This window comes from Rasamsonia byssochlamydoides, assembly GCF_041956645.1.
Source record: "Rasamsonia byssochlamydoides strain NRRL 3658 unplaced genomic scaffold VTN77scaffold_37, whole genome shotgun sequence".
In the NCBI taxonomy this organism is placed as follows: domain Eukaryota; kingdom Fungi; phylum Ascomycota; class Eurotiomycetes; order Eurotiales; family Trichocomaceae; genus Rasamsonia; species Rasamsonia byssochlamydoides.
The window spans coordinates 57,122-82,142 of NW_027192420.1; the positions used below are offsets into that span (position 1 = coordinate 57,122).

At 50.1% G+C, this 25,021-nt stretch overlaps 12 protein-coding genes across 12 annotated transcripts; 7 read left to right on the top strand and 5 right to left on the bottom strand.

The window, feature by feature from the left end:
• Positions 1 to 1,191: 1,191 nt before the first annotated feature.
• On the top strand, positions 1,192 to 2,373 carry VTN77DRAFT_5102 (uncharacterized protein; the record flags this gene model as incomplete). The annotated part of the gene is made up of 1 exon (XM_069421235.1): positions 1,192 to 2,373. One exon carries the CDS (start codon positions 1,192 to 1,194, stop codon positions 2,371 to 2,373), a length of 1,182 nt encoding a protein of 393 aa, XP_069277096.1.
• Positions 2,374 to 2,773: 400 nt separating this feature from the next.
• Positions 2,774 to 3,612, bottom strand: VTN77DRAFT_5103 (uncharacterized protein; the record flags this gene model as incomplete). Its single annotated transcript, XM_069421236.1, has 2 exons — positions 2,774 to 3,029; positions 3,104 to 3,612. 2 exons carry the CDS (start codon positions 3,610 to 3,612, stop codon positions 2,774 to 2,776), a joined length of 765 nt encoding a protein of 254 aa, XP_069277097.1.
• Positions 3,613 to 3,983: 371 nt separating this feature from the next.
• Positions 3,984 to 5,487, bottom strand: VTN77DRAFT_5104 (uncharacterized protein; the record flags this gene model as incomplete). Its single annotated transcript, XM_069421237.1, has 3 exons — positions 3,984 to 4,804; positions 4,862 to 4,985; positions 5,059 to 5,487. 3 exons carry the CDS (start codon positions 5,485 to 5,487, stop codon positions 3,984 to 3,986), a joined length of 1,374 nt encoding a protein of 457 aa, XP_069277098.1.
• A 523-nt stretch (positions 5,488 to 6,010) lies between these two features.
• On the top strand, positions 6,011 to 7,803 carry VTN77DRAFT_5105 (uncharacterized protein; the record flags this gene model as incomplete). The annotated part of the gene is made up of 3 exons (XM_069421238.1): positions 6,011 to 6,159; positions 6,213 to 7,504; positions 7,586 to 7,803. The coding sequence occupies 3 exons, from the start codon at positions 6,011 to 6,013 to the stop codon at positions 7,801 to 7,803; spliced, it is 1,659 nt and encodes a 552-aa protein (XP_069277099.1).
• A 647-nt stretch (positions 7,804 to 8,450) lies between these two features.
• VTN77DRAFT_5106 (uncharacterized protein) lies at positions 8,451 to 10,855 on the bottom strand (the record flags this gene model as incomplete). The annotated part of the gene is made up of 5 exons (XM_069421239.1): positions 8,451 to 9,397; positions 9,518 to 10,358; positions 10,412 to 10,486; positions 10,544 to 10,669; positions 10,733 to 10,855. The coding sequence occupies 5 exons, from the start codon at positions 10,853 to 10,855 to the stop codon at positions 8,451 to 8,453; spliced, it is 2,112 nt and encodes a 703-aa protein (XP_069277100.1).
• A 363-nt stretch (positions 10,856 to 11,218) lies between these two features.
• On the top strand, positions 11,219 to 13,114 carry VTN77DRAFT_5107 (uncharacterized protein; the record flags this gene model as incomplete). Its single annotated transcript, XM_069421240.1, has 3 exons — positions 11,219 to 11,421; positions 11,473 to 12,966; positions 13,018 to 13,114. 3 exons carry the CDS (start codon positions 11,219 to 11,221, stop codon positions 13,112 to 13,114), a joined length of 1,794 nt encoding a protein of 597 aa, XP_069277101.1.
• A 589-nt stretch (positions 13,115 to 13,703) lies between these two features.
• VTN77DRAFT_5108 (uncharacterized protein) lies at positions 13,704 to 14,514 on the top strand (the record flags this gene model as incomplete). The annotated part of the gene is made up of 2 exons (XM_069421241.1): positions 13,704 to 13,723; positions 13,812 to 14,514. The coding sequence occupies 2 exons, from the start codon at positions 13,704 to 13,706 to the stop codon at positions 14,512 to 14,514; spliced, it is 723 nt and encodes a 240-aa protein (XP_069277102.1).
• A 299-nt stretch (positions 14,515 to 14,813) lies between these two features.
• Positions 14,814 to 15,308, bottom strand: VTN77DRAFT_5109 (uncharacterized protein; the record flags this gene model as incomplete). The annotated part of the gene is made up of 2 exons (XM_069421242.1): positions 14,814 to 14,894; positions 15,006 to 15,308. 2 exons carry the CDS (start codon positions 15,306 to 15,308, stop codon positions 14,814 to 14,816), a joined length of 384 nt encoding a protein of 127 aa, XP_069277103.1.
• Positions 15,309 to 15,899: 591 nt separating this feature from the next.
• Positions 15,900 to 17,706, top strand: VTN77DRAFT_5110 (uncharacterized protein; the record flags this gene model as incomplete). Its single annotated transcript, XM_069421244.1, has 5 exons — positions 15,900 to 16,319; positions 16,381 to 16,907; positions 16,996 to 17,088; positions 17,166 to 17,281; positions 17,372 to 17,706. 5 exons carry the CDS (start codon positions 15,900 to 15,902, stop codon positions 17,704 to 17,706), a joined length of 1,491 nt encoding a protein of 496 aa, XP_069277104.1.
• A 119-nt stretch (positions 17,707 to 17,825) lies between these two features.
• On the bottom strand, positions 17,826 to 21,102 carry VTN77DRAFT_5111 (uncharacterized protein; the record flags this gene model as incomplete). The annotated part of the gene is made up of 10 exons (XM_069421245.1): positions 17,826 to 18,915; positions 18,967 to 19,091; positions 19,168 to 19,302; positions 19,347 to 20,122; positions 20,172 to 20,297; positions 20,350 to 20,403; positions 20,456 to 20,503; positions 20,595 to 20,821; positions 20,871 to 20,925; positions 20,973 to 21,102. The coding sequence occupies 10 exons, from the start codon at positions 21,100 to 21,102 to the stop codon at positions 17,826 to 17,828; spliced, it is 2,766 nt and encodes a 921-aa protein (XP_069277105.1).
• Positions 21,103 to 21,584: 482 nt separating this feature from the next.
• On the top strand, positions 21,585 to 22,551 carry VTN77DRAFT_5112 (uncharacterized protein; the record flags this gene model as incomplete). Its single annotated transcript, XM_069421246.1, has 3 exons — positions 21,585 to 21,588; positions 21,634 to 21,764; positions 21,823 to 22,551. The coding sequence occupies 3 exons, from the start codon at positions 21,585 to 21,587 to the stop codon at positions 22,549 to 22,551; spliced, it is 864 nt and encodes a 287-aa protein (XP_069277106.1).
• A 1,270-nt stretch (positions 22,552 to 23,821) lies between these two features.
• Positions 23,822 to 24,993, top strand: VTN77DRAFT_5113 (uncharacterized protein; the record flags this gene model as incomplete). The annotated part of the gene is made up of 2 exons (XM_069421247.1): positions 23,822 to 24,168; positions 24,246 to 24,993. 2 exons carry the CDS (start codon positions 23,822 to 23,824, stop codon positions 24,991 to 24,993), a joined length of 1,095 nt encoding a protein of 364 aa, XP_069277107.1.
• Positions 24,994 to 25,021: the final 28 nt, after the last annotated feature.

Below are 25,021 nucleotides of genomic sequence, written 5' to 3' on the forward strand. Positions count from 1 at the left end.
TATAAGCATGTAGGGGAGAAGCTTCTACAAGCACCACTATAGAAGACGATATGATGGAGACTTTATTCTTGATTCTAATCAGATGTGGGAGACCTGGCGTATAAGCCTTATTGTGAGAAGCGGGGTATTTGGCTTCCAATATGATGTATCACATCAGCTTATATGACTACCGAATCCAGTTAGACCGGTATGTCATAAATTCCAACACTTGGAAAGTAGCAATGATAGTGTGACGGAAAGAGCTCTTTCGGGGCGTGGCCTCTCATTGTTACCTTCCTGGATGAGCATTGTATAGAGATGCATATATACTATTAGTATACCTTCCAGGCGCCCGCCTAACTACCTAGGTCCTAGACTAGGTAGCTGGAAAAAAAAAGTATCAGCATAATGATGCAACAAATCCCACAAAACCCGTTCCCCTGTCTGATAGAACCCGGGGCCCTGCCTCGGGCGTTATACGCCTCGGAACACCAGAAGGAAGCGGGTTCGAAACTCGATAATGTTGCGATTTTGTATAACTATCCCCGGTCTGCTGGCTTAGTAGGGCGTGTTTCTTTTCAATTGACTTTTATTGTCTCTCCTCTTCTCTCTTTTCTTTTCTTTTCTTTTTTTCCCCTTTTTTCCCACCCAAACTCATAGCTGAGTACCTAGGTATGTACGTGAACATGGTAGTTACGTCGGCAGGAGAACAAACATGCGTTCATTTGAGGCGCAGTCCTGGGGATAATCGGTGCCCGCCTGCCTACTGCCTAGACATACTGTACGTACAGTACCTACCTACATACCAGTCGTTTAGGGTAATTTTGACAGTTCTCAACACGATCCCCCTTGTGGTCGATAATACTAGCATGGCCAATTCATGGATGGCCATGATGATATAGATGGAGTTATTTGTTGTGTTAAGAAAAGGTATAAATCCGCCAAACTCCGCCTTATCTTCTATTACTAGCCACTGGGAAATGTGGGGTATCAGAGCCTACCTACCTAGGTAGACAGGCACCTACATCAGAAATTGACCCTTTTCGAGAAACTTAGATAGGAAAGAAATTCTGCCTTCTTGATGATCAGTTGAGAAAAGAAATTATCACGTGTCCAACAGAGACACTGTTTGTACTGTACCTGTACGCGAAAGTACATACACTTACGATCGATCGATCTTCATCAACCTCCATCTAGAGTTCAATCCCAGCCATGTCCAAGTCCACGAAGCAACCCTATCCATCTCCATTAACCATCGATTCTCCGGCGGAACACACGCATACCTTCATCCTGCTCCACGGGCGCGGGAGCAATGCCGAACGGTTCGGCCACGAACATCTCCGCTCCGCCAATCTGCCTGCGCGACTCCCCACGGTGAGGTTCGTGTTTCCGACCGCACGCAAGACCCGGGCGACGGTGTTCAAGAAGATCCGCATCCATCAGTGGTTCGATAACTACTCGTTGGAGGACCCCGGGCAAAAAACAGACCTGCAGATCGACGGCCTCTGTGAGACCGCACGGTTTCTGCGTGAGCTGATTGACCATGAAGCGCGCATTCTGGGCGAAGAGGGTTATCGGAGAATCATCCTGGCCGGCCTGAGTCAGGGCTGCGCGGCAGGACTGTTCACTCTCTTAGGTGGTGGGTTCGGTGGCGATTGTTGTAATGAGCCGCTGAGAGCGTTTGTTGGGATGAGTGGGTGGCTGCCTTTTGAGGCGCAGTTGAGTGAGATTCTCCGGCAGCAGCATATCCTGGATTCTTTCAGCCTAGAGCCATATAGCAAGGGTGAAAGTCAAGACGACACGGACAGCACATCCACCAGTGATGGAGACGAAGAAGATGACATTGAGAGTGGAGATGATAGTGATAACGATGAAGAGGATGACAGTTCGACAGCTACAGACAATGACGACGATCCATTCGCAACACTCAGTGATAATGACGACGATTCTTTTGATCCATTTGCGCAAGAAGAAGAAGATCGCTCAGACAACAGCATCGCAAAGAGTAACCGGAGGGATGATGTTTCTCCAACAATCCAAGCCCTAAATCACATTCGTGATATTCTCGATCTTCTATCGCTTTCACTAAGGAATGACGAACATAACAGTGAAGAGTGGTCGCCTCTACCTCGTCCCTCTACTTCTACTTCAACAACCAACTTCTCCTCCTACTCCTACCTTCGACAGACGCCCGTCTTTCTCGGCCATGGCTCCGCCGATCCCAAGGTCTCAGTCCGTCTGGGGGAGCGAATGGCCTCTCTACTATCCGACAAATTGCATATGGACGTGACATGGCGAGCTTACGCGGGATTTGGACACTGGTACAAAGATCCGGATGAGATTGATGATATTGTTTTGTTTTTGAGGGACAAGCTCGGGTTGCCGGGGGAGTAATTCTCCATGTAGACATAGAAAAGGAGCTGATTGATTAGTACGTAATTATTCATAGTGACGGGGAATATCTTCCTGTGTTGTCCTTAAGTCAGTTCGTATGACACTGTCTGAGGAAATCACTTAAACCGTATTTTCCCATCAGCTTTAGAGTCAGAGAGAGAACCCCTTCGGTTCTTACTTTACTGTACTCTGTACTGTACATGTAATGTATATTAGGTACGCAGCACAGTAAATTCATGCAGGCAGAGTGCAGACATGATTCTCGAAATCATACGGACGTTTTGTCTGGCACTTTTCATTCCGTGTCTGGTGCTCAGCTGAGGGTTATTATTATTATGATAAATAGATTGTACCGGTGAATTCCCTCAAGCATTCAATTTCATCCTTCAATTTTATTCAATCAATCAATGAATAAACCCCCCGACACAATCAGATGCTCGCCATTCACCCAGCGGGCTCTCTCCTCGCACAAAAAGGCGACGGCATACGCGATCTCTCTTGGATCTGCCATCCGCGGACTCACAGGCGTCTGGTCAATAATCGGCTGCAAGATCTTCATCTGGTCTTCTCCTGCATGGGCAAATCCTTCCGTCTTGGTGGGACCGGGACTGACGGCGTTGACGGTGCAGCCGTATTTCGGAGGGAGTTCTTTTGCCCTGGCATCACTATTAGTAAAAGGTAGGATAAAAATAAAAGAAGAAAGAAAATTTTCACAGAAGTGACGACTTACCAGCACTTCGTAAAAGAATCCACCATCCCCTTGGTCCCAGCATAGATGGTCTGATTGGGAGGAGGTCCCCTCGCCGAAATCGACGCAATATTGACGATCCGGGAATTGCCCCTCGTGAGATGTTTCAAAGCTGCTTGCGTCAAAAGAAACGTGCCTCGACCGTTCAGGTTGACCAGGCGGTCCCAGTCGTCCAAGGTCTGCTCCTCGAGGGGCTTGTTAATCGCCAAGGCCACGCAGTTCACCACGATATCGATCTTCCCCCATTGCGCGACGGCGGCGTCGACTAGCTTCTGAGGACCGGTGGCGGTTGAGATGTCGGCTTCGACCGCGATGGATGGTGCAGGAAGCGATGAAGCAAACGTGTTGGACTCGTCCTGCAGGTGGGCGAATGGGTAGTTCACCACCGTGTACGCTCCCCGTTCGCTGAGCTCGCGAATAATCGCAGCCCCAATTCCTGAATTTGAGCCGCTCACGATGGCAACTTTGCCTGTGAGAGTTTGCTCTGGCATTCTATGGACTTTAACTGCAGCAAGGTAATGTAATCTATGGGAGAGACTGGAGTTTGCTTCACGTAACCCTAACCTGTTATATGGGAACCGCGAATCGTGTCTGAAAAGTCCATATCTCAAACCTCCGCACCGTAGATAAACTTTAGGAGATATAACCTGTTGATCGGATCAATCTCAGGCAGTCATCAGCCGATCATTCCAGCCTTCTTCTCTCGGCCCGGAGGAGACGAATCTCCCCCACATCTACCGATATGCACTCCCCACTACAGCCAAGCGTTAAGTAAGTGCTAAAGGAAACTAGTATGAGAGAATTACAATGTTATAATTAGAGCATGAGCTATCATCTATTCTCCGTCTCCAATACGAGGAATTCAACCCGACCACTCGTGCTCGTTTCGAAGACCATTAGGACCAGAGGAATCACCCATATCCAAATAGCCACAGATTCGGCCCTCAGGATCCCATTTGCGGCGGATCTCCATCAACTTCTTGCCCTGCGTCGTGCCCCAGAATTTCGTTCGTCGAACCTGGAAATCCGAATCTCCCAAATATGCACCATCAGAGAATCTTTCTACTCGTTGCATGATATTCCTGACCCAACCAGTGCATTTCTCATCATCTCTCTCGTCTTCCCAGATGGTATACACGGCAAAGTAATGGTCTGATTGCATGCTCAATGCCATATCAGGCAGTTGGCGACGACTGCACGGGTTCATGGCGTACCACAGCGCAAAGGACTTCTTGCTCGGCAGCGTCGTATACGCTTCCTCCAGAACGGCAGGGACGTCGGCATCGTTGTTAATGTATGCGTTGTCGGCGCAGTAACGATGGCCCAGCGGATTCGCCGCAGCTTGCGCGTCATATTCTTGGTCTAGATTATCCTCCTCGCAGAACCATTCCCGGATCACTCCAGCTGGACGGGTCTGCTGCGCAGGGAGAAGCGCTTCTCTTGCTTCCTCGGGCGTATCTTTCATCGTGACGAAGAGGATGAAGAGGCAGATTTCGTCCATCCCGGGTGGATACTGGCCTACGGCGACGATCTCGGTGGCATCGTCGAAAGTTGGAGTAATTCTGATCACCCAGTCGAATGCCTCTCGATACATCGTCCTGGGGAAGATATAGCCTGACGAACGGATCGCTTTGGGGGCAGGGCGCAGTTGTAAGTGAAACCGTGTGACAATGCCTGGAAAGCCTGGAAAGATGAGTCAATATTGCGCAGGAAGAACAAAAAAAACTAGAAATGTCTAACCAGGTCCAGCTCCTCTCGCAGCCCAGAACAAGTCGCTGTTCTGCTCCGAATTACAATGAACGAGGTTTCCGTCCGCAGTAACGACGTCGACGGCCTTCACCTGTTCGCATGCCCAGCCCCAGTTCTGAAGAAATTCTCGTAAGAAGGACTCTTTACTCAATACTTTCCAATTCAGAGAACGTGTATACTGTACGTACCCTACAATTCCAGCCCATCCCCCCCTGCAGCAAAAACCCGCCGAGACCAACATCCGGACAGTGGCCCCCAGCGAACATCAACCCGTATTCCTTAATCAATTTGGAATTCAACATCCTCCCCGTCGTGCTCGGAGACACCTGCGCAACGCGTCTCTCGGCGTCGATTTCGATCTCCTGGTACTGGCCGAGATCGATGAGGATCGAATTGTCGCGTACGCTCCATGCCGCCCATGAGTGGCCGCCGGACCGCACCGCTACGCGACATCCATGTTGACGGGCGAGTTTGACGGCATTGATAATGTCTGACTCGGTTGTTGCACGGATCACAGCTATGGGATATCGATTTGGGCGGCGGTGGTTGAATACGCGGCCCACGCGAGCTTCTTCGTAGGTGGCGGTGCTGGAAGAATGGCGCCAGACGATGTCCATGCTGAATATATTTACTCCGAAAAAATGTCAAATTAATAGGTCTGCTAGTAGGGTCTGTATAATAATGATAAGACTGTAATATCTCCTCTATCAATTCGTGAGGAAGTCATGTACCTAGCTCGTCAAGAAGCGAGTGGCTTTTTATTTACAAACTAGATATGCCTGGCTAATAGCAAGCCCTTGTACTGTACAGGACATATACATACACATATGTGGGGTTCAACTGAAGAATCTTCTGTAGCGACGGAAATGTGGCCTCACAATAAACCCTCATCTTATACAGACAGTCCGGGGTAGCTGCAGGGGACGGCTTGTACCCCGCGGGGCCCCGGAATGTGGAGACACATCCCGATGCTATACATGCACATACTATAGCTCCGGCAGAATACATACATTACGCCTTTGTTACAGATGCTCAGCAGATATTATCATTCTGAATTCTTCATGTTGCCATTGAGTTCGTCCTAGCTGCTTCTTTCGCTCACTTTCTCAGAGCGTCGAAAGCAAAAATCTTCCTTGCAGGATGTCTTCCAAGATAACAACAAAAACGACAATCCGCCCTGATGGGATCCAGGTCCAGACGCTGGGGAGCTTGCGCCTTCGTCACCATGAAACGGACGAGATCATATTAATTCCCACTCCAACGACGGATCCAAACGACCCTCTTAACTGGTATTTTCCCCACATATCAGAATTTTTTTTTCATGAAGTCTTATTGCTGACAGGTCAAAACCCTTCCGGTACTACATCGCCGTCGTCGTCTGTCTGGCGGTGTTTTTCTGCAACTTCCTGGCCGCCGGGCCCACCGTCGCCATCGTCGAGACGACGATCGACTTTCTCGGTCCTCCAGACAAGAATTTCAACGCCCATATCGCGAAAGTCGCCTATTTCTACACTTCCACGGCTTTGTGTCAGGGCCTGGGGATGCTCTTTTGGATGCCCCTGATTGTCAAATATGGCCGCCGTCCTGTTTATGTACTGTCCTTCTGTCTGTATTTCGCGACGGGCCTGTGGTGTGCGTTCGTCACGTCGTATGCCGCTGAGCTGGCCGGACGGATTGTCATGGGCCTTGCTGCCGGCGCGGGCGAGTGTCTGGGACCACTGACTATTGCCGATATCTTCTTCCTCCATGAACGGGGAGCTGTCATGGCTACCTACACCGCGGCGCTCTCAATGGGAGTTGCGGCGGGAATCATAATCGACGGGTTGATCACCATTGACCACGGCTGGCGATATATCTACTACGTTGCTTCGGCCCTGATCGGAGGCGTTACTCTGCTTGTCATCTTTACTTTTCCAGAGACCACGTACGATCGCAGCGGCAACGTCCTTTCTGGGCATGCTGTCAGTAATACAGGAACAATTGGAGATGAGACCTCTTCTACGAAGCCCTCTGGCTCAGTTCAGCACAAGGAAGACTCGGCTTTTCCAGACGATGATGCAGCTGGTGCACTGCAGAAGATAACATACATCCGCTCCCTACGACTGTATACGCAAAGTCATACGTCAGAATCACTGTGGACGATCTTTCTGCGTCCAATCGTGCTCATCTGCCTACCTCCTGTCTTATGGGCTTCGCTCATCTTCGCCGTGACGATCGGCTTTCTCGTCGCGATCACATCCAACTTCAGCACTGCATTTTCAACGACATACAACTTTACCGCATGGCAATCAGGTCTCTGCTTCATTTCCTCCTTCGTCGGCTCCTTCATCGGCATCGCCTTTGGCGGGCATCTATCCGACTGGACGGCAGACTGGTTCACACGCCGCAACGACGGGATCCGCGAGCCGGAGATGCGATTGCCATCGATCCTCATCGGGGGAGTCTTTGCGCCCACGGCCCTGGTTCTCTACGGAGTGGGCGTCAATAATCATCTGCACTGGATGGTGCCCACGCTGGGGCTGGGAATGCTGAACTTTGCCATTGTCCAGGCTACCAACGTTGCTATGGTTTATGTCATTGATAGTTATCGTCCGGCGGTGGGTGAGGTGACGGTGTCGATTCTTGCTTTTAAGGGTGAGTTAGTCACACATTACACATGTAGTGTGTTTGTTACTTTACATTTCACCATGGAAATTAACTAGATGCTTGCTGCAGCTGCCTTCGGCTTCCTCCTCTCCTTCTACACCAACCCATGGATCGATGAAAAAGGCTACGCCAAAGCCTTCGGCGAAATGGCTGCCATCTCCGGTACGATCGTTGCTTTGGTTGCTGTCTTCTACTTCTGGGGAAAACCGATTCGCCATCGAACGTGGCAGTGGCAGTTGATGAAGAAATATGGGCATTGGAATGCAGACCGTGAGGTAGGAGAGTGAGTGAGTGAGTGATGGGAAACAAATATGTAGCCATTTAATGTCGGATCAGAGGGCATGTATTTATTACTAGTCTTAATCTGATTGCTGAGAAATCTGGGGTAACAAGGGCAATAACCTGGAATACGCCAATGAACACGTAGTAAATTCATTATATTTACTATCCATAAACATTATACTAGACAAGCCTTATAGGTGCCACTTCGCTTGCCTGACTGGTTTCAAGAGAGAATCATGCACCTGGTCTATATAGGCCTGCCTATTAGATACACAGTTTTATTCTGTCCTTTCCAGGTACATACATTTCCTACCTACATGCATATCTTTTGCCATATTCTTGCCATATCCCTTACTAGTATGCGCCTCCCTCACTCATATGTGTCTCTACCACTAATGTATATCTTTTGCTAATATATTCCCTTCCCAAGATGCAATGTCTACCAATCTATGGCTGCATGCTTGGTCAGCGCCTGGAACTGGACTAGGGAATAGGGCCTGGGGGTAGGGTTTCCTCTCGCTTGCTATCTAGGTACAGGCACCTCGCAAGCCACCTTCTCCTACCGTCCAAGCTTCTTTCCCTCACCATCCATTCCTCGGAACTACTCGAGATACAACGACACAGACTTATTTATTCATGGTAAGAAATACAGCTACTCGATCCTCCTCGCTGACGACACGTCAGGAACCCCTTCTCCTTCAACAACCTTCGCTCCGACAACGCTGTAGACAGGAATCTCAGCCAGACGGCTGATGACATGATGCAGCGTTGGCAGCGCATTCCAATCCATCCCATCAATCCGGAAAGACGCGTCTAGTGTGGTCCGCACGCGAGTCACCTTCGATGGGATGACCTTGGACTCCTCCGCATGGGGCACAAACACGGGGTATTCGGCCTCTGCCTTGCCCTTGTTCTCGAACCCGACTGCAGGAATGTACCGATAGACGAGAATACCGTCGTCGGCTTCTCCGCCGATCGTCCCCTTGTCCGTCTCCGGGTCCTGGTCTTCCAGATTCTGCCAGACAAAGTTCCCCCAGACGGCCCCTTGCCAGCTCGTTGAGACATGATATGATGTCTGTCGGACGTGCACGTCAATCGCGCTATACAGCTTCGGCATGCCAAGCTCCTCCCGTCCAGACACGATCGGGTCCGCCAGACTCTCGAACAGGATCGGCATGTAGGTTCCCTTGATGACCTCGCCACTAGCTTTCTTGTACTGTACCCCGTGGATATACAGTCCGAGATGGTGGTATCCCCCGCCACCAAGCCAATCCATCTTATCCAACGTCGTCTGGGAAAAACTCGCCAAGGCAACGGTCGTGCCGGGGTCGATGAAACTGAAGGAATCGTTTGGGAAGAGCGTCTGGAGGAGGGTGCGACTGGTTTTGAATTTGATCGACGCGGTCCGGAAAGTCGATTTCAGGGATAGAAGAGCCCGGTTTCGACCGAAGAAGTCTTGCCGTGGGCCGGGCATGGGGCCGAAGACAATCGGTTGACGCCAGTACATGTACGGATTGAGAGACCAGATATATTTGCGGAGGATGTCTGTCGAGTGATCCCATTCGTCGTGGCCGTAGATGTAGTTCGTTACGGTTATTACTGGTCGTCAAGTCAGGGATTGATATCAATTTGATCGGAGAAGAGGGTGACAAAGAAACAAAAAAAAAGGAAGGGAAATAAAAGGAAAGACAAAAAGAGACAACGAGAAGGAAAACTTACATTCTTCCTGAGAAATCTGGTCTTTCCCCGATCTCCGCGTATACTCCTGGATCCTGGTCACTCGCTCATGGCGAATCTTCTGGTACAGCTTCAACCGCTCTGGGATCTCGGATCGATCGACGCCGGGCGAAAGCAGGACGGCCAGCGACGCAGCATCTTCAATGGCCATTGCCCCTCCAGACGCACGGTAAGGCAAGAAAGGATGGGCCGCATCTCCCAGGAGAGCCAGCTTGTCATTAACCCACGTGGGAAGCGTGTCCATGTCCAAGAGCTGCCACCGTTTCAAAGTCTGCGGGTCAGCCTTGGCCAGGAGCTTGACGAGCGACGGCTGAAAGTCGTGGAAGACCTCGAGCAGAGCGTCCTTTTCGGCGTGCTGGTTCCAATCGGATCCCTCCGCCGCTGCAGCCGCTTGACTTTCTGGATGAATGCACGCAAAGTTCAGCACCTCGTTTCGCACGCAGGGGTAGATCACGATCTTCCTGTCACCGTGGTGCCACATGTCGACCGAACCGTGGTCTTTCGCCAGCGCATTTGTCTCTGGATCCTCCAGAGCTTGCTGGCGCTTGACGAGGAATCGGAAAGCGTTTCGGCCGGAGCTGAATGGTTTCACGCCCTCTCCGCCAGGGACCTTGCTTCTGGTCGTGGAGTGGACGCCATCTGCGCCGATAACAACATCCCCTTCGATGATGTCGCCGTTCTCCAGCGTGATGGTCGCGTGATGAGGATCGACGTCGACAACCGCACTTGAAGTATGCAGCTTGGCTGGAGTGCCTTTTCCGGGAGCCTGGGCTGCTGTCTTCAACGCCTCGTGGAGATGGGCTCGGTGAACGAGAAGCCACCGCTACGCATCATCTGTTAGACTGCGGAGATGAGATGAAGAGGTTGATATCCTACATGCTGCCACCTATCTGCCTGCTCTTTGACGCGGCTGAAAAACTTGAGCTCCCCAAGATGGGTAAAGTCGCGGACCTAAATATACACACGTATCAGTGTTTGCCAGAAGTTATTATCGACTGACTGGCTTACCTGTTCCGCTTCCACAGCGCCAACGTCTTCAGCATCGATACCCAATCGTTTGAGGATGCCATTTGCGTTTGGCGAGAGATGGATCGCCGCTCCTAACTCGTTGGCGAAGCGCGATCGTTCGAATAGCTGTCAAGTTCGTTAATTAGTAACAAGTGCATATATGTAAGTGCAGTGTTCGTGGAATCATACCTGAACCTCATGGCCTTGCTGTCGCAGCGCAATCGCTGCTGTCAGGCCTCCGATTCCGGCACCGACGATCAACACTCGGAGAGACCTGGCATCTCCGTTGGGATGTGCTCCGTTGTGGCTCATGTTGATACTACTGACTATACTTAGACGATAAGATCGAAGGATAATATTATCGACTGCTACAACATTCGATCGCGAACAATATTATGTTACTCACGCGTTGATATCAGGGCTCTGACTACAATAAGAGCCTTCTTCATTGATTCCAGTTCCTATGTTGCATTCATCGGAAGAGCTCTGTTTCGGCTCCACATGCGGGCGGATACGCAAGACATGACGACAACGGGATAAACGCAGTCATCAAGCAAGCTGTATTCTGCCTGATGATATCTATATACAATATGATATTTATGATCAAGCGAAGTCACGGGTTGAACTACGCAGGCAGGTAACAAAGAGCCAAGCTCAGGCCAGCTTCTTGACAACATGCCCAACGAAATCAAAAAAGACATCTACCGGATCGACGAGATCTCCTTCCCTTACATCTACGAGGAGAATGTCACAATTGAATTGAAGAATAGCGAAGGTGGCGGTCTGATCCGTTGCAATGTCTACCGTCCCAAAGGGGTAGAAAAGTCACCCGTTCTGGTCACGTACGGTCCTTATGGGAAGGATATTCATTACAAATTGTTTGATTGAATACTTCGCTTTCTAGGTGACTGCATGCTAACTTCGCATAGCTTCCATCCTCAGTCCTTCAGCGAGGTGAATCCCGAACACCGCTCGGAGCATTCTGCCTGGGAGACGCCCGATCCAGCCTTCTGGACCAAACATGGCTACGCAGTCGTTCGCGCCGACGAGCGCGGGTCAGGGCAGTCGCCTGGCCTGCTGGATACCATGTCTCGCAGCACCAGCGAGGCCTTTCTCGACGTCGTGGAATGGGCCGCCGATCAGCCCTGGTCCACCGGCAAGGTCGGGCTGCTGGGCATCAGCTACTATGCCGGCAGTCAGTGGCGTGTCGCTGCCCGGCAGCCCAGAGGGCTCGCGTGTATCATCCCGTGGGAGGGCATGTCGGATTACTATCGCGATCGCTGTCGCCATGGCGGGATCCTCTCGAATGCGTTCATCGACTTTTGGTGGAATCGTCAGGTCGTTTCCAACCAGTATGGGCGGCCGGGCCGTGCGGCTCGCAACTGGGGGCCTGACACGATCGAGGGGGATCTGTCGGAAGAAGAGCTCGAGAGAAATCGTCGAGACCAGAATGTCGACAATGCAAACAACCGCTTCCGTGATGATCTCTACTACGCATCAAAGGAATACTCGCTGGAAGACATCCAGGTTCCGCTCCTCTCGGTCGCCAACTGGGGAGGCATCCTCTTGCATCTGCGCGGAAACGTTGAGGGATACACACATGCAGGGTCGAAGCTCAAGTATCTGCGGTTCATCACCGGCCGGCACGATCTGCCGTTCTACTACAAAGAAGAAGTCGAGGTCCAGAGGAGTTTCCTCGATGCTTTTCTGAAAGGCGAGGACCGAGTGGGATGGTCGACAGGCACAGCTCCGAAAGTTGATCTTGTTCTGCGAAAAGGGGATGTAGGGTTCAATAACGCGGAGGCGGAAAAATCGTATTATCGTCGCACGGAAAACGAATGGCCCATTGCGAGGACGCAATACACGCGCTACTATTTGACCTCGAGCAAAGGGTTTACTGTTGAGCCTCCATCTGAGACGACTTTTACCAAGGTGTCGTACCTCGCTCCAGGAGGGGCAGAGAACCCTCAGTTCGTGCAATTCACCACCTTGCCATTTCCATCCGACACAGAGATCACAGGACACATTGTCGCCCATCTGAATGTGTCAATGAGCGCGATACCAACGGGCCCAACCCCGACGGATATCGACCTGTTCCTAACACTGCGACACATCTCCCCTCAGGGGAAGGAGATCTTCTACACGGGGACAGCGGGGGACCCCGTACCACTATGCAAGGGCTGGCTGCGAGTCAGCCTGCGCAAGGTGAATACAGAACATCGACGACATCGCCCATGGCTGCCGTACCGGGATTACTTCTCCACTGACGTTCTGCCAGTCATTCCGGGAGAAGTCTACCCGGTTGACGTAGAGATCTGGCCGACCAATGTGATTGTTGAAACTGGGGGGAGGCTCGTTCTCGAAGTGTCGTCCGGAGATACTCAGGGATGTGGTGTTTTTCAGCATAACTCGCCAGTCGATCGGTAAGTTTTAATCCCTTGATGGAAGTTTTCTCTTGCTAATGTGAACGACAGGCCGGCAGACAAGTTCCAAGGTCAGAACCATATCCACTTTGGCCCACAGTATGAGAATTATGTGGTTCTTCCTGTCATCCCGCCGAAAAGCGAATGAAATTAGAAATACTGTCTTTAGATCAGTCAGCGGAAGTATGGTAGAATAAAACTGCGCTTTGGTGTACACAATGGGGAATCGTAGCCGAGGTTGTCTTAAGATGCTCTAATTTGAACATAACTATGTATTCGCAATACATCTATCTCCTCAATTATAAGAAAAAAATGGTATTTCTTAGTAAGAGATATAGCGCTAAAGTCCTGGCAAAGAACATGGTAAGGAATATTATTACATGAAGGTAGGAAGCCCACCTAAAAATTAAACAATTTGAATACGAGACAAAATATGGGTGGGCAGGAGATAACGAAAACTACAGGTATCTATATAGTAGGTGATGTAGGCCCGGGGCTTGTGCCGAAAGTCCGTAGCATACATGTATAGTAGACTGGATATTCCCTCATCCAGACCTGCAAGGCGGGCTTGTGTTGTTTTGTCTTGTTGATAACATTAATTAACCCGGACGTCTGCGATGAGACCATCCACCTCCTCTCCCGAGGTGGGCGTCCTTCCCGACTGAGCTGTGCAGAATTATTTCAGTATCAACATCTTTCTTTTTCGAGTAGTCTACAAGGACTTGGTGTCCTATTAAATGAAATTCTACCTACCTAGGTAATATTTCTTCCAACCTTGTTTCGTTTTGTTTCGTTTCCTTTCTCACAGCTAACTAGCCACCATTTGCCTCGCAACGCAAGGATAGATACCTATTACTATCATCTGCCAACACTATTATTACATACATATTGGGATTATTGGAGATGGCCACTTCTGACTCGAAAGAACCCCATTCAAATGCTTCCACACCTTCCTCTTCTTCTACCGGAGATCCTCCGAAAAACATCCGCCCTCTCTCCCGCTTCGTCACCACACACGACTACAAGTCCGGAAAATCAATCTTCTTCGCCGGCCTGTCGGAAAAAATGCCAATCCAGCGCATGCACGACGGCGCCTTTTTCAGCCTGGCCTACACGTCGGACCACTTCCCCGCGGAGCTGCAGGACGATCGGGACATTGACGAATACAGAAAGTATCTGGCCGACCCTCCAGGGATTACGATTTCGACCGGGTCCGTGTGTCGGATTGTCGATTTTCCGCCGTATCTGACGAGTCCGATGCACCGGACGGTGTCGCTGGACTATGGTGTCGTACTCGAGGGAGAAGTGGAGCTGATTCTGGACGGGGGCGAGTCCAGGATCCTGAAAAGAGGAGATGTGGCTGTTCAACGGGGCACGAACCATGCTTGGAAGAACGTCACGCCGGATGTGGTCGACAAGGATGGGAAGAGAGTCGGGGCGTGGGCCAGGATGTTGTATGTCCTGACGCCAGCAAAGCCGATTGAGGTTGAGGGGGTTGGGAAGCTGGAGGAGGTTGTGACGGGGATTGGGGTGAGGGGGAGTCGGTAGACTTGAGAACAGTGGCAATGAGCTATCAATCATCCAAAGAAGCTGGAGAAAAGAGTATATTTCCGGATTTTATCTCAAGGTGCATAGTGTATCCATGCCAATCCTAGTCTATCCCGAATTCGTTAGAAATACATTCCACACAGTAAATAAGTGCAGTTATTTCCATAAGTCTGAAGGAAACTACTATTAACAGTCGGTTAATAAGTCCTGCAAATGAATTAAAGAACATTACGTAGAATTACTCCTGTCAACTAACGGATAGAATATAAAATGGTTGGATTCCGATTATGTCGTTGTTATTACCATTCACCCCCAATCTCATATCTAAAAATCCTGTCGTTTAGTCTTCCAGCTGTTTTGCGCCATATCGCAGAGACGGTCTATTTAATCAATCAATGTCAGAATATTCACGGATACGGGATTGAAAGTTGCCTGCCTATTCGGGGGGAAAGACAAATTCCGAATAGAGACTGTGGATAAACCAAACTGACCGCATTCAACCATACGCCATGCAGCATCATTTCAATAAAAATGGATTCACCAAGACTCGCTCCAGACGGCCGTTGCGCAAAGTCTAGGTGACGATTGATCGGGCGATGGGGGGGCAGGCGCCGGTAGTTATTCGTCGGCCAGGTGTTCGGCTGTTGTCGCTGTTGCTGATGACAGTGGACCTGGGTGGAAGAAAGAGGTGTGTCATCATCACTGCCAGTATGGTGGAGGTCGTAGTCTGTGAGAATCGAGAGTGTTGTTCTCGTCGTGACGACGTTTGCGGTGGTGGTAGTAGTAACAGACATTTTGGTGTTGGTTGTGTAATGATAATGATGGCGGCAAGAGAAATGAAGAATAATAATCACAGAAACATTATCAACGTCTGAAACGACGAACGGTAAAGCTGCATTGCCTTGTTCTGCAGCTTGCTAACAAGGCGGTTCTGTTGGTGCAAATCGGATGGATAATCGACTTGACCCGACTCGACCTTCGTTTCAGACTCGACCAGCAGCTTGGTGTCATCGACAATAGACACACACCTTTCCTTCAACACAGTTAATTCTCTCTCGGCCCCTCATTTCATTCCAAGTGTGGGCAATCCTAGCACTGAGTTTGTTTCTCATTCGGGAGTTTGATACAAATTTCCCCCACATCCCGAGCACGAGATCCTCCACATGCTGGACTAGCTGCAAGCGGGAGGAGCCAGCAGGAGCAGGATCAGAAGGGCGCATGGAAGTAATTTGTTAGCTTGAGAAATATTATGCAACTTGAATAGCCATTAAGCGCATATCTAACTTAGGAACTGTACTGTACATACGTATACTACCACTACGCAGGGAAGGAGAGCAAGAGAGCGAAAGGAACAAAAAAATAAGAAAAAGAAAAAGAAGCTCGACATGTCTTCTCATCCTCCACAGCCTTCACATCCATTCTCGCGCATCCTCGCCGCAGAAATAGATGGACGAACACAGACCATCCGCTACCGTCAAAGCCAACTCTATCGTCTCCAGTCCACTCTCCTCAAGCACCTTCCAGAGCTGAAGGATGCCATCCTCGCCTACTCCGGAAATACTACAGAAGAAGCGGAGATCGAGATCTATCTTGCTTTCAAGGAGCTTCGACACCATTACCTCTTGTTGAATCTGGAAGAGTCCCTAGAAGAGGAATATCGCGTTGCGAAGGGGAGGGATAATCCGGGCTGGAAGAGAGGGGTGGGAATTGTTTATATCATTGTCCAGACGACGCATACACTGTTCTATTCGGTTGTTGCGCCGTTGAGTGCGGCTGTTGCGGCGGGGAATTGCGTTATTGTGGAGGTATGTATGTTGACTTCGATGAGAGGTGCATAATATTTACCTATTATGGAAATGAATATAGCTGCCAAAGAACACCACATCTCTTGTTTCACTCCTGCGAAAGCTCCTCGTTGAATCTCTGGACGGCGACACATTTGCCATTAGTGACGAGAGACCAGACGAGCAATTTCTCAGCCAAACTATTCTCGTTTCCCAAGAGCAGCACCTGGATGCACTCCCAGCAGCATCGCGATGCAATATAATAACCTCCCCATCGACCTCGAGGACCATCGCAGTAGTCGATCGAACGGCCAACATCGACGCCGCAGCTGGTCTGCTCGTATCTGCCCGTTTCGCCTTTAACGGTCGATCGCCCTATGCTCCTGACATCGTCCTGGTCAACGAATTTGTTATGCAGCCATTTCTGGCGTCTGTTGTGCGGCATTCATCGCGATATCTTGCTGAACATGACGGAGCTGTAAAGTCGGGAGAGCAGAAAAAATTACGACAAGATCCAAAGACCTCACTCCTGGGTAGTATCCAAACTGGATCGGAGACTCGTATCGTTGTCTCGGGGGCGTCTGGAGGTGTTGTCGAGGTCCTGGATAGGTATGTTGAGCTTACTTCACTGTTACCAATTACTTCACTATTTCACTATTCCAGTGTTGACAGTAAGAACTAACGTGAAATTCTACAGAACATCAGCTTTACTTCAAACAAAAATCAACGAAAGACTCCTGCTCGTCCATGCAGTTTCAAGTCTAGATGACGCCATCGACCTGAGTAATTCGTAAGCAGTCACAAGACCGGAGAGATAGCTGCTATCCCCCAAGGATTTAATATTAACCTAATTGCTATTTACAATAGAGGAGAACAACTGCTAGCGACGTACGCATTCGCCTCCCCCGCAGCAGGGAAATATCTAGTCCAGTTTATCGATGCCCACGCGTCGTTCGTCAATCATGTTCCGTATGAGATGCTCGGTAGGTCGTCCGTCACTCGATTCACTCGACTATTTTATTTTGTTTACATTTGAGCGAGATGTCTTCTAACACTTTTTATATTGTTGCCAGTCGGTCCAGCACCCCCTACAAACGCACCCGTAAATCCGCAAACGCGGTATACAACGGACCTATTCCAAGTCCCAAGACCGCAGTTTACGATCAAGACAGCCACCACCAAACTGATTGAAGCATCGGTGCTGAATGGAAGTGAAATGGCTGCTGCACCGGAGTTCTCCGAAGTCGTCGCTCCACTGCCTCCGACGAAACAGAAGCCAGGCAAGAAAATTGGGTTTTTCGAGCAGGGGATTATCTCGGGAGGGATTGTCACCGTGCTGTCTTTTATAGCGGTTGCGTCTACTGTTGGGTATTATGGTGTTTCGTTTACAAGGAGATTGTTCAGCTGAATGAAGCACTTGGATGGCGAGAGAGTACATATGAATATGAAGATGCATATATCTGTCTCAATAATAATAATCACAGCCGTCTGGTCAGACACTCTATATGTATGTACAGACAATGCACTTCAAGCTGTCTGTCTCGTCTTCATCTTCTTCGCTGCATTCCCCAGATCCCGCATCAATTGACACAAACTCTGCACGAGAGGTGGAAGAGCAGCCTCATCATCATCGCGGAAACTCGATCGAAGCAACTCGCGAACAAAATCAATGGTCGCGCTTGGATCGTCGAGAAAGGCCGCGGCCGTGCCTCCTGTCTTCAGCGCTGGAGAGCCGCGGCCCAACTCGATGAACATTTGCACGTCAGTCGTTGCTTTGTGGGGTTCTTCGTTGAGAAGGATAGTCGGAGCAGGAGGAGCAGGACCTGTGGGATATGACGGGTCGCGGCGATCATGAAGATTTGTTCCAGTGTCCTTCACTCGTGAAGAGATCACACCATAGGACCAGAACGCGAGACTGGCGTAGTAAATCACAATCGCGTAGAACCCACTCAACGACAAGCCAGGACTACACTCCGATGCCACTCGCACAGCCTGCCCAGCATGCCAGACGGCTCGACGAGAATCGGTGCTCTTGATCCATTCCACTGCGTCAGAGTACGCCCCTCGCGCCGCCTTCTTGTCTTCCTTCCCGGCGAAGAGCTGCAGATCTTCCAGAGACATGTGCAGCAGCATTGCCATCATCTCCTGGATCAGCAGGATCTCCGGTGCAGCTTCGCGACCGCAGCAGATCATTCGGAAGTGCTGCAGCGCCTGGTAGAGTTCCTGATGGCGCGACTGGATCATCAGGGCGTGCCAGTGTTTCGACTGGCCTCTGGAGATGGATTTGATGCGGTGGTACTCGGTGATCAATGCCGATATCCCGTGTAGTGAGAGCAGGCCGGCGAGCTGGTGATCAATCAATCGCTCGAAGGCCGTTAACTGTGACATGTCTCGTAGGGTATCCGACAGAGATGGAAACCGATCTGGATCCGTCCCCGGACCGATTGTTGTCGTTGAGCACGAAAGGTAGAAGTTCTTCCATTCCTCCGCCGTCTTCGCCTCCCATAGTTCTCTCCTCGCGGGAAGCGGGAGTTGAAGCTCAGCGTAAGAGATAAGAGGATTGATATTCAAAGCGATCGAAGCTTGGGCATCATGCAGGAAGAAATGATAAACCAGTCTTGTCGTCATTTAGCAAATATTCATATAAAATTAAGTATAGTAGTCTTACCGCTTAAAGGATTCCATTTGTACCCACTCATGCCATTTCTTCTCCAGATTTGGACCGTATTCGTCGTGCTGGACGATGACGGCGGGATATGTTGACCGTCTGAACCGTAGCGCACGTCGTAACATCTGCCGTATGTCAGTATGACAGACAGTCACAAATAAATTAAAGAAAAAAAAAACAAGACCGACAGAGAAGGTATACCGTCACCGAGGGCTGCTCAAAGCTTTCAGCAATTTCCGTCCTCCGTCGGTTTCCGCTCCACAATCCAATATCAATGACCAGGGCGTACGCCTGCAACACGCGGAGTTCTCGCGTCGTGGCATTATCGTTCTCAAACTTCTCACTTTAGTAGGAGTATGGATGTGAATTAGGATTCTCACCTTCTCCGGTAACTGCAACCGAACAATCTCCATCAAAGCATACCCCAGCTTGCGAATGGTGGGAATCGAAGACTGGACGGCCCCTGCTGCGGCGAGAGCGGTCAATATCTCCGGTCCTTCTTCATTAGGCTTGAAGGTCGGAGCATGAATCCACGAGTCGATCTGAGCCGTGTGCCTTTTGAAGAAGCTCTGCAGGAGACTATCGAGCAATTCTGTACTGGGGAACGAGCGCATGATCCGGCTCAAATTCGCTTTTCGGCAGATTTTTAATACCATTCCGAAAATGACGTCGCGGCTGCTCGGGGAGAGTCGTTCAGTGAGTGTTTTGTTGCAACCGGTGTTGATGTTTTCTGGGCTGTCGATGCTCTTGGGGATCGACAGGTTGTCCTGGTCGGCGTAGCCGTGATCCTCATGGATGGGCGTCCAGTTCGCCAGGGATGATTTGTGATAGGCCTCTTCGCCGATGGCGATTGCGCTGTCGCTGTCCAGTCGATCGGTTTCCTGATCACTAGTTCCAGTGTTCGGATGATCAGCAGGCTGGGAGATTCTCTCGTTGAAGGATTCAATCAACCCAAAGTCGACATCGTTCAGATCAAAATCTAATTGCATGCTAGAAGCTATCGAATCGTGTTGATTGTATGAATTGTGGATAGTTTCTGCCTGGCTCAGCTCCATCAATTGGTTCAAGGATGGAATTAGAGTGTTGGGATGGAAATCTGGGAAAAACGCGCCATCTAGTTCTGAGACACAAGCTGATGACGATGGAATGGCAGCATCTGTATATCATCAGTCATGACAGTTGTCAGATGGATAATACGGTCATACCACTCGGGAGGGGACTTTGGATCGAGAACCGGGGGTCATCCAGCTCGTCGTATGGAGAAAAATTCTCCATGGCCATGTTGGACGCTGTGAATGGGGTGCCACGCACGGCCTGGTATTCTTGCGTCTCTTCATTCCAGTCAGCTCTGGTAAATACAGAATATCGACGATTTGGACGCACCTTGTTCAGAGTTCATTATCACATCTTCTGTCGAAATATTTCTCGTCTCGTGCTCTGTAGCTAGTCAATAATCAGGCAATAAACTACTAGAGCTCATGCGTCCTGCCTCTTCTGTCTTGTCCACTCATTGGCGATGGCAGGACATTTTCTCTAACTAAAGGCTTGTGGTTAGTACATAAGCCATAAATACCTTCCGTCAATTATAGAACAGGGTAATTATCATCCTTCGGAAATGCTGAGCATACCTTGGTCTGGCTCCGGCGAAACGTCCTGCAGATCCTGCTGCAGCCACTCGCAAGTCAGACTTCGATCCCGACAACGCCGGCATGGCTTCTCTTCGTCGCACTTGAGTTTCGAAGCAGCGCACGACGTGCATGCCTGGGTGACTCGGCTGGCATGGACATAGGAAGCCGGACGCTTTCGCTTGCCATCACGCTGCTGGTGACCAGTCGCATGCCGTTTCAGAAGATCCCTACAAGTGTTGGCATCGACTCAGATATTGCAAGACAGGATTAACTCACGGCCTGGCAAACCCTTTGCCGCATACATGGCAGACGTATGGCTTTTCTTGAGTATCTAGAGGGCGTCAACCGATGAATTCTACTCATCAAGACACAACGTACGCGATCGCACGTGGCGGATGAGATGGTCGGCGCGGTTGTAATGTCTTTTGCAATAGCCACACTGGAAATATCCGTCATGGGGCCTTGACAACCGACCCATCCGGACATGGTCACTGTCTTGTTGGCTCATGGGATTGATGCTTCCTGCGTTGCGACAAGATACAGATCAATGCTTTGAATTGATGATCTAGAGTTGGCTTCTCAGAACCCCGCATGCTGGAGTCGTTGTGTCTCTAATTTCTTGGCTGGACAATGGAGCGGACCTGACTAATCGGTAGAGCATCGATCCACGAAGACTTGCGTATCCCCGCAAACCACTGACTAGGTGACGCCACGCCCGTTGAAACGCGGGGAACCCTCAGCCAAGCGGTTTGATGAAAGCCTGACGATGCGTGCTCCTGATGATAGACGCTGCAGCTCTTGTGAGGATACGTGGTGATTGGGGCGTCGGGAAGTGGACAACATCCCGAGAGCTGTCCGCGAAAGCATCGAAATGGCCATCCTGACAGACATGATGCTTTTTATCGATAAGATCAGCTAGTTAAACGACATCCGGATGACATCAAGGTCTATCACCCCAACTAGCAGTCATTCTACATCCGCACACTGAAGATGGGTACGTATATGTAACAATTCTCATCGAACGAAGCTAACTCAACAGGCTTGACTCCGGTCCATTTCTTCTCTCATGGATCCACGATGATGCTAGGGGAAGAATCTGAGTCGGCCGATTACTGGAAAAAGTGCGGTGACGAGGCTCTTGCACACCATATCAAGGGAGTCATTGTCATGGTGAGCTGCTACCCACCTTAAATCCAGTGCCCGTCAGAAAAATAACTCGAGATCATAGGGAGCCCATTGGGACTGTTTAGGAGACAAGATCGAAATCGCAACAAATCCCAAGCCCAAAAAGTCTCCCGTCGCCTATGTGCATCCATCGAAGTATATGAACTACGAACTCAACCCTGACCTCGCCACATCCAACCGCTGCATTGAGATGCTCGCACGAGAAGGATTCAACGTCAGCGGCAATCCGACTTTTGACTGGATCCACGACGTCTATCTCATCCTCATCCGGATGTTCCCCTATGGCTGTCCTCCCACGACAATTATCTCGCTCAACGCGCGGTTTGACCCGCATTTCCACATGAAAGTCGGCGCGACGCTGCGCCCGCTTCGGCGAGAAAACTACCTGTTGATCGGGACCGGGGGTGCCGTTCACAACCTGTATCGCAATAAATGGGGCCCAATGCTCCGCTTTCGCGATAACTTTGCCATGGAGACGCCGCCGGACGCCTGGGCGATGGAATTCCGGCAGGCCGTCGAGGATGTCATCACCAAGACCTCGGGACCGCGACTGAGACGGGCGATGACGAGGCTGATGAAACATCCGCTTTATCGGGACGCGCATGCCACTGATGATCATTTCATGGCCGCGATGTTTGTCGCGGGTGCCGCGGGAGATGTCGAAGATATCGGGTCGCCGGCTGTTCTAGGGGCGGAGACGTGGGAGTTGACTAATATGTGTAACTCTCAGTTTACGATCGGGAGGTGGCAGAATCATGATTCTGAGAGATAAAACTTTCTACTCCTAATTGGTGTTAAAGTTGCTGGATGATGACTAGTAATGTGGTGGCTTCTGACCTACCCAACCCAAGGACCGAGAGTTAACTGTCGCATCAAGTATGTACTCTGATAAGCACTATTTATGATTGACAAGAAAAATAACAGCATTCACATAGGGCTTGCCCAGTCAAATGTAATCAATCAATTAATTACATACCCTAATCTAAAAACATATGTTATTTCCACCAGTAGATTCACTGGTAGAATCCACGCAACGATGTGCTGAATATTATTAATAACACTTGCTAGGTATGGTAAGTCTCAGATGACTAAATACGTGTGGTGTATTCCTATTTATACTGTTTTTTTTTAAAAAAAAAAAACAAAGAGTGTATGTTTTTTCCGAGAAAAAAAAAGGGGAATTTTCCCTTGGAAATATGATAAAACAGACTTCAGTTATTGTCAGTGACATGCACACGAGATCAGAGTCAGACTCCATTAATAAGAGCTCGCCTCTGGGAAGTGCGGGGTACCAAGAAGCCTACCCACCTACTATATATTTAGACTATAGGTAGGTATGTATCTTCCACCTAGACCATCACGTCAGCTTCGTCTTGGTCATGGACGATAAATGTTCCTCAAGAGAAAATCAAGTCATTATTATTATTACTACTATGATCATTATTCATAATGTAGTTTGGGGTTCCGGCAATACCCGTCAAGGTATACCTCACCACACACTATGCGGGGTCGCAGGACCTCCCTCCAATTAGTAGGCTAGGTAAGTACGTCATAGCAAGTGGACAGTGTTCTGGCCCATAACGAAGTGAACATGGCCTCAACTAATAGTACGTGGATATTGTACCCTCTCTCTCTCTCCTCGATACTGGTTTACTTCCTTCCTGACAAATCATACCTCTGGCTAACTAATATATTTGTCAGCAAGGATTCTCCCGTCATCCTATGCCTTCAGCCTTGAATCTTGAATCTCAACAGTGTACTTAACTCACGGTGATCTATCGATCGCCAATATCGTGGTTATTGGACGTACTGTATACATTAATACTGTACCTCTACTCCCTACCGAGGTAGGTTGGATTAATCTTGCTTGCCGCTTTGTAATATACGATGACAAATCTATCTGATTAAATTTCACGATTCCTTCCTTGGGAATTATAATCAAAATAACTAAAATACAAGACTGACCTTTTGTTCCAGCTGCGAATAATTCTGATTGTTCTAACCATTGATTTATCGATCAAACTCTGAAGAAGCAAACAAAAATGCCAACCGCCTCAAATCTGAACATCCCCCCCTCCCCCAACATCGTCCAGGTAAGCATCATCGACACAACAGCCTCCATCGAGGTCCCCGCCGACCGCTTCCTGGCGCCCCGAGTGGATGGCCTCGAGAGGATGAACTGCAACGCATTCGCGTTCCTTGTCGAGAACCCGCGGTCCGGCAGACGGGTGGTCTTCGACCTGGGGGCGCGCAAGGACTGGGAGAATCTGGCCAAACCGGTGTATGAGCGGATCAGCAGGACGTTCAAGGTGTCTGTGGAGAAGGATGTGGCGGAGATCCTGACGGAGAATGGGGTGCCGTTGGAGAGTGTGGATTCGATTATCTGGAGGCGGGTTCACTCTTCAAATTAATTTCCGTTTGACGACTGCAAAGCAAGTGTCATAATTAACACGAATGACTCGACAGTCACTGGCATTGGGACCACACCGGCGACCCCTCCACCTTTCCTCCTTCAACCTCCCTAGTTGTCGGACCCGGCATGCCAGCCGCCAAACTGCCAGCATATCCCACAAACCCATCCAGCACGCTGCTAGAAAGCGACTTTCGCGGCCGCCAACTCGTCGAAATCACGCGGAGCCAATTCACGCTGAAGATCGGCGACTTTGGTGCGTACGACTTTTTCGGCGACGGGTCGTTCTACCTACTTGATGTCCCGGGTCATGCGGTCGGGCATGTATGCGGGTTGGCGCGGACGACTGCGGCTGGCAACAGCAGCAGTGACGGAGACACGTTCATCCTGATGGGTGGCGACTCGTGCCATCACGGCGGGCAGATTCGACCGTCGCAGTATCTCCCTCTGCCGGAGCAGATCCAGCTGCATCCTGACGAGTCGAGTCACAGTACTACCTGTCCAGGGGCTCTCTTCGAGAAAATCCACCCCGAACCGGAGAACTACAGCACCAAACCCTTCTACCGGATCCGTGTCTGGGACGACGGCCAGAGCGTGGCCGACGACCCGGCCACCGCGCAGCAGAGCATCCACTCTCTGCAGCCGTTCGACGCGGCAGAGAATATTTTCTTCGTGTTCGCGCACGACAAGACGCTGGCGGACGTGGTGGATACGTTTCCAGCGAAGGCGAACGGGTGGAAAGAGGCGGGATGGAAGGAACGGGGAAGATGGAGGTTCTTGAGGCATTGGAAGGTGGATTCGTAGGCAGTTGAATTGTCACTAAAATCGACTC